This window comes from Myotis davidii, unplaced genomic scaffold, assembly GCF_000327345.1.
Source record: "Myotis davidii unplaced genomic scaffold, ASM32734v1 scaffold388, whole genome shotgun sequence".
Lineage (NCBI taxonomy): Eukaryota > Metazoa > Chordata > Mammalia > Chiroptera > Vespertilionidae > Myotis > Myotis davidii.
In genome coordinates, this window is record NW_006299101.1 from 9826 (window position 1) to 24596 (window position 14771).

Sequence of the window (14771 nt, forward strand, 5' to 3'; positions counted from 1 at the left end):
ATGCCTGAACGGTATGTGGAATGAAGTGGGCGGGCATCGGGAGGCCACTATGGCACGGGGCAAGCACTATGGGCAGTCTATCTGAAGTGTACCTGGCGTATAAGACAACCCCCCACTTGAAGGCATATTTTTCAGGGCCAAAAAATCGTCTTATACGCCGGCAAATACGGTAGGCCTCAGTTGTGTTTCAGCTCCGGGCCCAGGAAAGCTGTGAAACCAAGTGATGCTATGGCTGACATCAGATCCATTTGCCATGGCATCACTTGGTTTCATAGCTTTTCTGGGCCTGGAGCTAAAACATTAAGGGTCCCCATTAGACTTGCAACCAGGGAGCAGTGGGCAGTGGCAGCATGTCCCAGGCTTATCCCTTAATCTGTCTCCAGGGACCCTTCCTTTACATCCTCGTCCCAAGCTTTAATAAACTTACTCTCACTTTTACCTGAATTCGAGAACCTGGAGGTCACCTGACATTCAAAATGTCCCAGACCATGGAGGGGCAGGGCCAGCTCCCAGAGTGGAAATCGTCCGGTAACATCAGGACCATTGATCCAGACCAACTCAATATGACATTATGAGTGCAGGAACCACGGATTTTAGTCCTGACATTCTCTCATGTACAATGTCTGACTGGTAGGGTAGGTGCTTTGTGTTTGGACAAACTTCATGAACAGACCATCTGCAACCAAAACTGCTGATCCAGCATGGCTGGCATGGCTCAGTGGTTGAGCAATGACCTATGACCCAGAAGACTAGGGTTCGATTCCTGGTCAGGGCACATGCCCGGGTTGCAGGCGCAGATCCCCAGTGTGGGGCGTGCAGGAAGGAGCCAAGCAAGAATTCTTTCACATCATTGATGTTTCTATCTTTTTCTCCTTCTCTCTTCCTCTTTGAAATCAATAAAAAAATACATTTTTAAAAATGACTGACCCAGAGGAAGAGATTCTTCCCAGTCATCTTGTGGCAACTCACAAATTTGCCAAATGTCCTTCTCCCATATCCTATATAATAAAAGCCTAATATGCTAACTGTCTGGTCATCCGTTCAACCAATCGAACTGTAATATGCTAGTGATATGCTAAGGCCACTCAACCGCTCACTATGACATGCACTGACCACCAGGGGGCAGACACTCCAACCAGTAGGTTAGCTTGCTGCTGGAGTCCAGCCAACTGGGACTGAGCAAGATGGGCCGGACACACCCTGGAGCCCTCCTGCGGTCCCTCCCTGGCTGGCCAGCCTCCCGCATCCCTCCCAGCCTCAATCATGCACCAGTGGGGTCCCTTGGCCTGGCCTGTGCCCTCTCGCAATCTGGGACCCCTTGGGGGATGTCGGAGAGCCTGGACATTCAGTTGCATGACATTCAGTTTTGGCCTGTTCCCACAGGCCAGGCCAAGGGACCCCACTGGAGTATGAATTCGTGCACCGGGCCTCTAGTTCAATCTATAGAGAGCATAAAGCACTTCCCTCCTGTTAGCTTGTAGGCACAAAGGCAGGGACCACAGTCCCTTTGTCATATTTATTTTCTGAGTGCCACAGCTACATCAGGCAAGTGGAGTGTAATAAATAGCACTTCCCAGTTAAACTCCACAGCATTTTCCCACTGGTCTTAAAATCTGAGCTCCTCACTGAGGCCTGCAAGTCCTGACGTGTGTGATTCTTCTCTAGCCCCATCTCCAACCAACTTCCCTTCCCTCTACCTCTTCTAAGAAGCTCTCCCATAGTTTTTCCATGGAGATCCCTACTCATACTACCCCACTGCCTTCATAACACTGATCACAATCCACATACACTACTTATATGCTTATTTATCAGCACATCCCAGGAACACATGGACCTTGTCTGTTTTCTTTCCCCTGTGTGCCCTCAACACCATGTCCAGCATAGTCCATTTCAATAAATATTCGTTCAATGAAAATTATGTACACTAAAGCCTTTGTTAAAGTCTACTCATTACAAAACAAATACATGTTTTCTAGATAATATTCTACAACAAAATTATGTTTTGAGTTTTTCTCACAGTTAAGAGATCACCACTTGGTGTGAGATACTGCAGGCAACTCTGAAGGGGGCTGGTAAACACTTGGGGCTCTGGAATGCTGCACCATAGGTTTTTCCAAATTCTGTTTTTTGTTTTGTTTTAAATTGCAAGACTGGTTCTAGAAATCCCAGAACTGTTATCCATAGAATGATAAATATTGTCTAGAAATGCTCTCAGAATAATCTAGAGGGTCACACATTTCTTTAAGATTAAGCAACTCAGAATCCAGCGAAGTTGCAAGACTTGCCAGGCCAAATGTCCCAGTGTCCTGGTGAGGCCTTGAGCTCACCAATGTGCTGACCCTGCAGTCATTGTTTTACCAAATGCTGCTTTTCTCTTTGGAGTAGACCCCAATTCTTTGGTCTCCCCAAATGCTGTTAAGTATGCACCAAGAGCTGGTAAGCAGGGTTCAGATTTGGGAAGCTTGCATATGGCCGTGTTTTCTATCCTCCTGGGCTGGTAGGAAGTGCCACACAGGAGAAGCAGAATACTTCTCTCCAAAAGCTGGGATTCCAGAGCTTCTGTTTGTTAGGGTTAAGAAGGTTCAATTAGGGATTAATAAGGATAAAGCACACTTTTCCAAACTGGTCCATTTGGGGTGAATTCCTACACCCAAATCCACTCTCTTGAGATCTTCCATATCCATCAATGTAAATAAGAACTTACAAGCCAGGTCCAGTAAAACCCTACTAGAGAATAAGCTGGACATTCAGTTGCATTAAGACAGATCCAGGGGTTGAATGGGCAGTAGCTGAAACCTGGATGCTCCTGCCTTTTATATAAAAACCTCTAACTACCAATAGCCACCCTTCTTAAGCAGGGAAACACACAATTAGGCTTGGACTTACCTTTCACAGCTTTCCTAGATCCATGCACAATAGAACCAGCAATCAAGATGCAAGCATGGCTGAATAGAGTGTGTTCAGGAAGAGAGAGAGTAAGGGAGGTGGAGAAAACAACCAGCAAGTGTATCTTTGCCAGCCAAGTTCACTGAGTGATCCAGAGAAGTAAAGTAATTTGTCCAAGGTCACACAACAAGTTAACTTTGGTCTGAGACTAAAACTCAAGGTTCTATCACAATACAAAATCGACACCATATTGACATAATGTTATACACAAGTTCCAGTTACATTGAATATCTTTGTCTAAATCCACATTCACTTTGGAATGCTATTCTTTTAGCCTGTATTTGGAAACTTATTCATATAAAGTTCTTCAAAGGAATAAAGCCCTCTATTCCAACCAAATTACAAAAGGGCACAGTTAAGTTGTAACACCATTCAGTCAGACACCTCATCTGAGCTCACTTCTCGTTGTAACAGCTTCTTCCAGAATGCCTTCTATAAAGACTTACAGTGGACAATACAGTTGTCAGGACAAGTTCCTACCTGGGTGCTCACAGCTCAGACTTGCAGCAATACAGACACAGAGCTGCCTCCAATTACTCTTTCAACTGAGAAATGAATAAAAGCATATCATTTCAGTGCTGATCACGGAACTCTTGAAGAAAGTTTCTAATGAGAAGTGACATAGTAGACCTTTAGCAGCTTCACATATACAAACTTGGTAAGAAAATTGATTAGTAAAGACTGGAAAGGAAGTTGGTTGACCTGCTCAGGTCCAAACTCCATCACCAATTCCCATGGCTTCCAGTATTCTTCCACACCCCTTACCTGTGCTGAGGCCTATATGGCACCTATGAGGCAATTTGTTTACTGGTCCAATAGCTCTGCATTCAGTAACAGCAAACCATGATCTTTTTTTTATATATATATATATTTTATTGATTTTTCACAGAGAGGAAGGGAGAGAGATAGAGAGTTAGAAACATCGACGAGAGAGAAACATCGATCAGCTGCCTCCTGCACATCCACCACCAGGGATGTGCCCGCAACCCAGGTACATGCCCTTGACTGGAATCGAACCCGGGACCTCTCAGTCCGCAGGCTGACGCTCTATCCACTGAGCCAAACCGGTTTCGGCGCAAACCATGATCTTAATGAAGACCTGTGTAGAGCTTTGCTTGAAATCCATATAGCTTAAAATATAAACCCCAAATTAGTTAAGCATCCTTTTCTCATCTCATCCAAGGGCATGTTTTCCATTTCCTCCTCCCTTTCAGTAAGGGGGAGAGGGAGGGGAAGGGGGGGAACTCTCGGACTGGCCTTTCAGATGCTCCACATTTCTAAGATCCACTGAAAGTAAGTTTTGAGACACTACGATGAGGGAGATAAAGTTATTAAAGATAAAATAAGCCATTGATATAAATGGGAGGTGCTCTAATAGGTCTCTCTTGTGCAACCGTCTCAACTGCTGGAGATTTCTAAGAGGTCTTAATGCTTCTTTGAGTTACCCAAGATTTATAGGACTAAGAACACTTCTCGACTACAGTTGCAAAGAACTGGTTTACTCAGCATCCATAAAACCTTATAAATTTTATATCAATATTTAAAAAATGCAGCAGGAAGGCAGTCATTATTTGTTCTTTGCATTTATTTATTTAACACTTAATAAATACCTACAATGAACCAGGAATGAAACTTTGTTTTAAAAATTCAAAACTGTAAAATATGGCCCCAAAGTGTGAGATTACAAAAAACAGCCAGAAAGGACACATATGTAATACCCTTTGTAATAAAAAAATAAAAAAAGAGAGAGAGAGAGAGAGAAAAAAAAAAAACAGCCAGAAAGGATTGAAATCACCCACTCCCAAAATTCTGCTTTGCAGCTTAGCTGAGAATCAAAATCCCCAGAACCAAGGGAAACCCCAAGATGGAGAAGCTCCTGCCAATGCCCAAGGAAGAAGCTCATGAGTCCAGCCCAGGACAGAGCAGATGATAGCCCAGGCTCTGACCTCATGCAGTAAGGCATGGGAGCACATCTTGATCTTGGTAGGATCTCCCAGCTTGCCCTCCAATTTGGTTTTGAATCCCTGACTTCTTTCTCTTTTCTCTTTTTAAGAATAAAGTAAAATAAATCAAAAATACTCATTGGAATATATACTTATTCTCCCAGTGACTTTGTTGTTTAAGTCAAGTCTAAATTAAACAAATTGTGTGGTTTTCTTCATCCTTCATTAGTGATGAAAACTGTGCATTCAAAAGTACATTAAGACAATGTATTCCTAAAGAGTAATGCAGCTTTAATTATAGTGCATTGAATCACCTTGCAAACAAACCATTCACTACCAGTACTGTACTTGTACTGTTGTAGGGTTTTGTTTTTTTGTATTTTGTTGTTTTTTTTGGCAAACTTAGAACAAACCAGAAAACAAAATGTTGTCTTCATCATGTAGAAAAATAAAACAAACCTAAAGTATTTAGCTATGTGTCAAGTGATTCATACTGCAAAGTAAAATCTACACTTACAGCAGAGCTTAAAAATTCTTAGTGCAAGAAACATAACCAATTAATACAGATCAATACTTATTAATGATATGGAAAATTTTCCTATACAGAGGTAGAGTCCAGTGCACAAGGCTAAAACAATATTCAATCATCTAAACAAAGAGTGAGCCAGGTTTTACGGGATTCACTTTAAATTTTAAGTTATCAGACTGTATGTACATACAATATATAGACTATACAATTTTTAAAGTAGTTTAATAAACTCCACAAAATAATAGTAGATGCATTGAAATATTTACATAATTCAATTTTCAAATCTCATTCAAATAAAAGGGATAAAAATAAGATTTCTGCTTTAAAGGCAGCAGAACCTCTTTCTTGAATGGATTGGTAAAATAAGATACTTTACATGAGAGGAACTAATTTATGCTTGAGAGGTATTCATATTCAGCTAAGAAAATATGTCCCTTTTTAAGCTCTATAGAATAGGGAATATAAAATGATTATTTTCTCTATTTTTAGATCTCTAAAGTTCTAAATCAGACTCTTACTTGAAGAGAGAAGCTGATTTTGGACCCATACAAAGTATATCAATAAAATTACAATGGAAAAATAATTAACTTTTCCTTTTCTGCTTCCTTGCTTTTGAAAGTTAGGTCAGAAAGAACTTGACAATATCTCTAGCCCGGTTATATTTACCCATGACACAAATTTCATTGAAACCTGACTAGTACTTTCAGCTTGGTATTATTGGGATTTCAACTTTCTGAATTCCTTTAATTTCCAAAGGGTATTCAAGACTAATAAGATTCCAAAGTTTTCCAAGCTCACATAAAAGGAAGGTGAAACAGAGTATCTGCTGTCATTCACCTCAGAGACTTGAGAAAGGAAAAAAGTTAGACCCTCTTGTCATTGTGACACAAGAAAATATGCAAAAACCCAAAGCATTATATGCTTCATTGACTCAGATTCTTAGACTTAATACCAAATTTACTCTTTGATATTTGATCAACCCTTTTGATATAAAAGATTCTTTTCTAAAGAAATAGTCAGAAAACAAAAAAGTATGTCATAATGAAGCATAAACCTTCACAGTTTGAATTTTGTGTAACTTCTCTAAGCACCCACAATGAAAATGCAAGTGTTGTGTTTTTTTTTATTCAATCATTCTGTGAAAAATATCTCAGCAAATAGTAACATTTTGCCCTCCAATAATCTCCCCACTGGACTACCCACCCCACCCCCATTTTTTAATTTTAAATTTTTAAAAAAATTTATACAAATAGACTAACTTTGATTTAAAATAAACATATAAAAATTGATAAGAATATTGCTTGCAACAATGGATGCAGAAGTAGAGGAACAAACTGGGCAGGGAGTACAAAGAAATGGCTCCTACTCAATAACTTCAGGCAAACACCAAGCAATCTGGAAAAAAATCTCAACCAAGGACAGCTTCTACTGCACATTGTTTCCTTGGCCCATGAGGTGTGACTGATTTATACCTACAACTTCAGGTCAGATAAAAAGAACAACTGCATGAAAATTGGAAGGCACAAGCACCCATGTTTATCTAGAATTTTTTTTTTGGGGGGGAGGTTCGGAATAAAGAAGGAAAGGGATACTTTTGGTTCAGCACTATTGTCAAGTTAATTTTGCCATTGTTGAAGAAAAAGTGTATAAAATAAAGTCGTAGAGAAATGTAACAAGTGCATTCCACTTGTGAGGAAGAAAGCTCAGGAGACAGCTCACAGGAATAGCGCAGAGAGAAACAACCAGTACTATTTATTTGGATGTCTGTGCCATGGTACAAACTATATTCTCTGCTCTGTGGGGCCAAAACCAAAACAGAATAAAAACCAACAAAAATCCCCCAAATCCCCAAATAGCAGTTAGAAGGGATGCAAGAAGTCTTAAAGAACAGACTGATCCAGACAGAGGTGATAAAGGCAGCACTCTTGTCTTTAATGAACATCTAACTGTGTTAACTACTGTTGTTTTCGGTCATATTCACCTACTGACCAGATGGGGGACTTAAGAAATGGCCATGTCATTAGCTATTTTTCCTGCTTCTACACAACTTTCCTTTCCCTTTACTTCCTCCTCCAGGATTCGAGTCTTTATCTTCCAAGAAGGAAGTGCTGTTAATGATGACAGGGCAAGGTGTGAAACAGGATTTCCAGAATACTGATTTTGCTTCCCTCAAAGCCTTGCTGCATGTGGGCCACACAGCTCAAAGGCAGCCATTGAAGCAGCCTGATGGAGTTATGACTTTAACAAAACCAAAAAAGGGAAACAAAAACAAAACCATCCCAAGTCTGTCTTTTCTCAAACTAAAGGAGAAACTGAGGGATGGTACAGCCTCCAGTGGGGATGCCCAGTTAGGAGATGATGGCCGGGGACCACCTAGGCAGAGTCAGATTGTCAGCACTCGCTGACCGCTTCCTCGTGGGTCTCCTCAGGTCCTTGTACTTGTCCTCACAGAGGCGAGAGATGGCCTGAGGGGCAGAAGAGAGACAATTCAGGTCAGGGCTGGTCCCTGGAAGTTCCCTCCATGCACTCACTCACCAGACACCAAGCACTGCTTGAGCAGCATCCTTCTAGGCACTGAGGACACTCATGAACAAAAAACAGGAAGAGGCCCTGCCCACGTGGTTCACATCCCACTGCAAAGAACTGTGTCACAGGGCAGGATACGAAGAAAGTGTAGACACAGACCCTGTTTCCAAAGTGCTTACAGTAGCCTAGGGTCAGCCAGATCCAAGTCCAATGCTGGTTCCCCACTCAGGGGTGTGTGAGCTGGGTATGTGCCCCCATTTAAGTCCTTAGCATCCTTGTCTGCAAGTGGGGTCATCACAGCGCCCTCCTCACAGGGTGGCTATGAAGCACTGGAGCTCCATGCTGGATGTGTGCATGAGGAGCGCAGTAGTTGGCCATGATCATTAATCAGAGACTAAGTCAGAGCAGAAGGGAGTCATCTCTGGACCACTGCTGCAGAAGGGAACCAGAGGGGGCACAGAAACATGGGATGCAAAGATAGTCAACATTGGCTTCATTTTGTTGATGAGGGCAGTGGGACTCTAGGCAGAGGGCTGCAGCTAAAAGTAGGGCCAGGCCTGCATTGGGGCTGAAGTATAGTCATAGCTCTCAAAAGGGTTCATACCATCCCAGGGAGCTTGTTTAAGACACATTCACCAGCCATCTGTATGATGATGCAGTGATGAGGGTGACATTACTAAGCAAAGAAGTTTTTTAACTTCTACAATTCCAGAGCAAGGCTGGGGACTGTGCCAGGGCTAGGAGAACAGACACAGTGTTCATCCACCAGGAAGTCACAGTCAAGGGAAAAGCACAAAAGCAGCCACCCACTTCTCACCCTGTGCCCTGATCAGATCCCACTGGTTCTTGCTAAGACTGCAGAATAATCTTTGAAGTTGGTCTCCCTGCTTGCCCTTCTCTCCCTGATGCATTCCCCAATGCTTTGAGTCACTTTGCCTACCCTAACCCCTGGCCTCCCCACTGGCTTCCACCACAGGCGCTGCACCAGCTCCTCCCTCAGCCTGGAAGTGTCTACAAAGTCAAGTCTTTGTACAAACATCATCTATTCAATTAGGCTCTGACTTACCGCACCCCTACCCTGCTCTCCTCTTTATAATTAACCTTCTAACACAGGGGTGTGGAACATGCAGCTATAAGGCCCACAAAATCATTTGGTCTGGCCCTGCCAAGGCATTAGGAGTGAATTAATTAAATGTTTGATCAAATGTAGCAGGCTAATTTTTAAGCTGATAATTTTGCATGACCTGCAAATGATGCTGTAAATCCACATGCCCCTTGGCAGAAAAAAGATTCCCCACGCCTGTTCTAACATATTAGTTATTTCAAATTTTATTTATTTATTATGTTTATTGTTCACTGTTTGTCTCCTCCCAGCAGAACGCAAACTGCAAGAGCAGGCTCTATGAGCTTTGTTCATGACCATTCTCAGGGCAGGCTGTAACCAGCACCTGATATCAGAGGGCCCTGAGTAAATAGGTGTCGAATGGATATATAAGTTCCACTCAAGATATTCACATAACAAAGGCATGGACATAACAAAGAAACGATCAAAGTACTAAAAATAGAGGGGGCTAAGCAATTGATTCTATTTTGGGGAATCCATGAAGGGACACTCATGACTGATAATGGACATCAGACCTAGGCTTCAAGGGCTGTGCTTGGAGGGGAAGAGGAATTTATCAGGAGGGATCTGGCATTTTCAGCAAGGCAGTGTGCTGGCATGGTGAGAGGTGGCTGATGGCTTGGGGAAGGCAACCAGCAGGCACCAGGGGATGGAGAGAGCAGAGCTGACAGAGCCAGGCTGACACGGCTGCTCACACACTGGCGGGCTAAGGCGTTATTTTGTGGTGATGCAAAACTGCCAGCAATTTTAAGAATTTATATTCCAGCCCTAGCTGGTCTGGCTCAGTGGGTAGAGGGTCGGCCTACAGACTGAAGGGTCCCTTGATTCCATCAAGGGCATGTACCTTTGTTGCAGGCTCAATCCCAGGTCCTGGTTGGGGCACATGTGGGAAGCAACCAATCGATGTCTCTCTCACATTGATGTTTCTCTATCTCTGTCTCTATCTCTCCCTTCCACTCTCTCTGGAAATCAATGGAAAAATATCTTCACGTGAGGATTAACAAAAAAAGAAAAAAAAGAATTAATGTTCTACAACCTACAACTGCATTTTAGAAAAGCAACTCCACTGGCAGCATGGAGGGTGGAATGGAGGAGAGACAGGAGTCAAGGATGTCTTCCTCCGAATGAGAGATGAATTAGGGTAGCAAGTGGGCTGTAATACTGAGAATTCATTTTAAATGTTTCGTATATGAAATATATGTGGCATACTTAAAGAAGAGAAAATCAGATTCCTTAAGGGCATTTGAACAACCATTTTTTAAAGCAAATTATTTTCTTTATTGTTTTATTTGTTGTTTCTCAGCTTACAAATAGCATGAGTCTGAATGCAATATAACAAATTAGCAATGTGTTATTTCATTCTAGATTTTATTATGCAAACTGGTATTATCTTTAATCACATCCTCCATATGCATAGAGGGCTACTAATTTATTTCAGAGAGAAATGATCTGTTAATGAAAAGACCACTTTGCATTTGCCCTGGTTCTTGGTGCTCCTATTTCTACACTCTACGCTGCAACCAGCATATCAAAATAGCCAGCTGGTGGGACATCTGAACCGGCACAAAACTTCAGGTTATGGCATCTCCTCTGAGGTCTCAGTCTGCTTTCTATTATGGGATTCAAGTGTGCTAACCAAATGGACTAACAGGAACGCTGGGGTCTGGAAAACAATGAAACCCCATTCCTAAGAAATTATTTCAACGGGGTGCCATCTGCTTTCCCAGAGCTCGCTTCTCTGTGTCTTAGGAGGAGAGAGAGGGAACATTTTGTCAGATTACTGGCCTTCCTCCTGCCCCTGGGGCATTTGGCATGGCCACACCAGGAGCAGGTGAGTTCTCCTCTCTTTCCACTCAGATAAGCTAATGGAGTGAAAAGAAGTAGGCACGACTCCCTCAGTCTCAGCCAGTCTATGTGCTCCCCATTTAACTGACCTGAACCATTAAATATTCTCACTAAGAGAACCACAGCTCTGCTTTCCTTCAGGGTTGAGTGGCTCCCAGGAGCTCCAAGCTCTTCTCCTCACCTCGGCACTGAAGGAGTGACTGAGCCCATCTCAGCACACGAGGGGTATGAGGACCACTGTGCATACTGAAACAGCGTTCATGTTCACCCTGATATCAAATTCTACTTCATGTGTGTGCTTGTGAAGGTTTGACAGTATGTGCCTTGGAGCAAGTCCTTCAGAGTCCTATCTTATGTTGAATACAAGAGAAATGGGAGATTTAATGAGCAGTTCCACTCTAAAGGCTGGTACATAACGACAGAAAATTGATCAAGTTCTGAAAACCTCCCTGTATTTTTATTTTAAAACCAATGCTATGCATCCAGTCTTTTCCAAATTTAGTTTTATTACGTTTCCTATTAGGAATTAGCATTATTTACTTTTTAAATTTTTATGTTGTTTTTCCTTTCTTAACCTTGAAATCCATAGCTTAATCCAAACCCTCTTCCTCCCACCTCTAGACCGTATTTTGTTTGCAGCCATTAACACTGTTAGACCATCACTCTGGCCATCTTGACCCAGTACTGGCCAGGGGAGGATGTTTCAACGGGATGGAAAATGAGGTATGGACCTCTTAGGTCTCCCAATCTTGAGACATAACTATACCATCTACGGCTTTGGTCAATGCAGAATGAGACCAATATGGTGCCTGGAGATGGAAATGCAGAGGGCCTCCACACACTGCTCTGGAACAGTGGGTCAAGAGCTAAGTGCAAATATGGAGCTAAGCTCCATATAAGTATAAGACACAAAATTCATACAACTTAACAATGTAGGCCTTAAACCCAGACCAAGGCCAAAGGGGCTGGCCCTAGCTCTAACTGGGCTATGGGAAAAATAATTTGAAAAACGAAAAAGCAAAATCAATTGTTTCTGGATTCCTAAAAATTAGGGAATAATTAGGGCCTTCCAGTATCTGTTTCCTTATAAAAGCATATGCTGGGAATCTTTTTTGTGGGTTTTTTTAAAAAACTGAAGCTTAAAAAATCTTTCATTTAAAAAATAGAATCAATGTGAGTTAAATAAAAACTGATACTAAGGTTATTGAAAATATAAGGTTGTACAAATTATCATTAAATTAATTGACGACCTCTAAATCCAGGGTAACTTGCCCTTATTTCATAACAACACAGTGGGAGAAATCAGCATTGTAATCACACACTTCACCCTTCCATGGCACCCAGATGATGAGTCGGCAATAGTGCACCCAAAAGCAGTATGTTAAAATACATTACCTCAAGCTTGTGAGCCCTTTCCCTGCTCAGGGGCTCCAAAGGAAAGCTCAGGTTATTTGCTTCTGCCAGAGACCGAAGATCAAAATAATACTTGGCATAAACACTGGAAGGAACATTGATGTTGAACTGGAGCAATTCAAGAAACTGTCGCTCTAGCTCATTCCTGCAAAGACAAAAATTGCACACACTTAGTTGCCATCCTAGGCTGTATGGCCTGCCAAGGCAAACTGCTGGACACAAGACTCCAGAAAAGTGCATCCTCAGGAAGAAAAGCCATGTAATTAATTACCTGGTTGGACACCAGAGTTGCAGTTTAACCACCAAATTGGTATTAGAAGCCAAATCCACTTAATTAGATGCCCACAAGGATAAGGCCTGATTAATTGGGATGAATACTTCAGGGTAATTTGTTTCACCGAGACCTAACACACATATACCAGGCTCTGGCTGCAAATCTCAGCATGCATCATCAGCTCAGACACGGGGCAGAAGAAGCAGTCAAAAGCTGTCAAGTGGAATCTAGTGAGCAACCAAGATCACAGCCTAGAGGAAAGGCCTCTCCTAGACACAGAGGATGCCCTCCCTCAACGCCCTTTATCCACCTCCTTTGACAAAAGAGTTCCTCAGGCAAAGGAGGGAGGAAAGTGAATCGAAGTCTAGCCTCTCTCAAAGAGAACTCACCAACTCCACAGAATGAAAGCCATAGTTCCCAAATCTGAGCACCCACCTAATCACCTGCAGACAAAGAGCTGCAGACAGATAGCTAGGCCCACCCTGGTCTCTGATTCAGCTGGTCTGGGGTGATCCTGAGAATGTGCACTTCTAACAATTTCTAACTGGATGCTGACCACACTGTGAGAATCACTCAACCATAAAGAGTGGTCAAGGAGCAAACACATGTTAAGATCCATATTTTGATGAAAACTAATTGAAAGATAGCCACAGTAAATTTTAAAACTTTTACTTTAAGAATGCCCACATGTTATCTTTTAAATTAGGTCTATTTCCCTGCAGTACCTATCTATGGGATGAAAAGACCTCCGTGGTCTGTCCTTGAGCACTGATCCTGGGCTGGGCACTCAGTTTCAGTGCTCCCCCCTCCCGCCAGAAGTACACTGTGCCCCTAAAGCACACTAACGGTGCTGTATTTCTGTCCTTCCTCACACTCTACTGTAAATGTTGCCTTAAGTCAGTTTCCCCTACTTGTCTCCTCAGAGTTAGAAACCATGACATCCAATTTCACATGCCCAGCCCCTCGCACAGTATCTGACAGAGTTGGTGCTCAATGATTACTGTTAGGGAAAGCAGCAACTAAGCTCAGCCGGGCAGGGGCATCAGGGAAGGCTTCACAGGGATCAGGAAAGTGAGAATTGAATTGAGTTTGGCAAGCATGGAGGGCTGGTGGAGAGAACAAGGGTTCGGGTTATTTCTAGTAGTGGGGACCACTCAAACCACCGCCAAGACCACAGGAGCACAGAAAATGTTGTCATCATCTCCTGTAAGTGGAGCTGAAGGCTGACAAGCCCAGTCCCCAGTGCTAGGCCTTGCCCCTGTTGGCCCAGCTTCTGCATCTCTCCTGAAACACCGAGTCCCCAGTTCTGGCCCCTGTACTCAGGCCATCAGAGACCAAGGAGGACTATGCCCCGTCTCATGATGCTGTGACAACAAGGGATAGGAATGCTGAGCAGATGAGCAGAAAGGCTGGGATGTGAGCAAGGTGAGTGGCTTTAGAGAAGGAAGCTACTGGGCAAGTCAAAATGAAGGAACTTCAGCAAGTTGCTATCAAAGGCCTGAATGTCTCAGATGGAAAGACCAAGAAGTCACACTTAGGCCCTGACCGGTTTGGCTCAGTGGATGGAGCGTCAGCCTGCAGACTGAAAGGTCCTGGGTTCAATTCCAGTCAAGGGCATGTACCTTGGTTGCGGGCACATCCCCAGTGGGAGGTGTGCGGGAGGTAGCTGATCCATGTTTCTCTCTCATCAATATTTCTAACTCTCTATCCCTCTCCCTTTCTCTCTGTAAAAAGATCAATAAAATATATTTAAAAAAAAAAAAGAAGTCACACTTAGGTCTTTTAATTGGAAAATAGCATAACTTGTATGCTGTTTCTTTATAGTCTAGTGAAAAAATTAATACACTCAGATAGTATATATTATGCTAAATTTTATACTTTTATATAATTTAAATTACTTTGCTTTATTTGGAATGATTTTTAGTTATTTTTATTTTATGTTTTTAGAGAGAGAGAAAGAGGGGGGGGCCTGACCAGTGTTGCTCAGTGGTTGAGCACTCACCTATGAACCAGGAGGTCACAGTTCAATTTGGAGGCAGCCGATCAATCATTCTCTCTCATCATTGATGTTTCTTCCTATCCCTCTTTCTTCCTCTCAGAAATCAATAAAAATATATTTAGGAGAAACCAAGACGGCAGCATAGGTAAACACTGGAACTTGCTGCCTCCCAC

General features: G+C 42.6%; 1 protein-coding gene across 4 annotated transcripts in view; it reads right to left on the bottom strand.

The window, feature by feature from the left end:
• Positions 1 to 6527: 6527 nt before the first annotated feature.
• Positions 6528 to 14771, bottom strand: part of CCNY (cyclin Y) — a 122068-nt gene continuing 113824 nt past the window's right edge. For all 4 annotated transcript variants that reach the window (XM_006774614.2, XM_015571061.1, XM_015571062.1 and 1 more), the window contains 2 exons: positions 12308 to 12470; positions 6528 to 7883 (listed from right to left, as the gene is read on the bottom strand). In XM_006774614.2, coding sequence (XP_006774677.2) covers positions 7767 to 7883; positions 12308 to 12470 — 280 coding nt within the window. In that variant the 3' untranslated portion in view covers positions 6528 to 7766. The remainder of the gene's footprint in view (positions 7884 to 12307; positions 12471 to 14771) is intronic.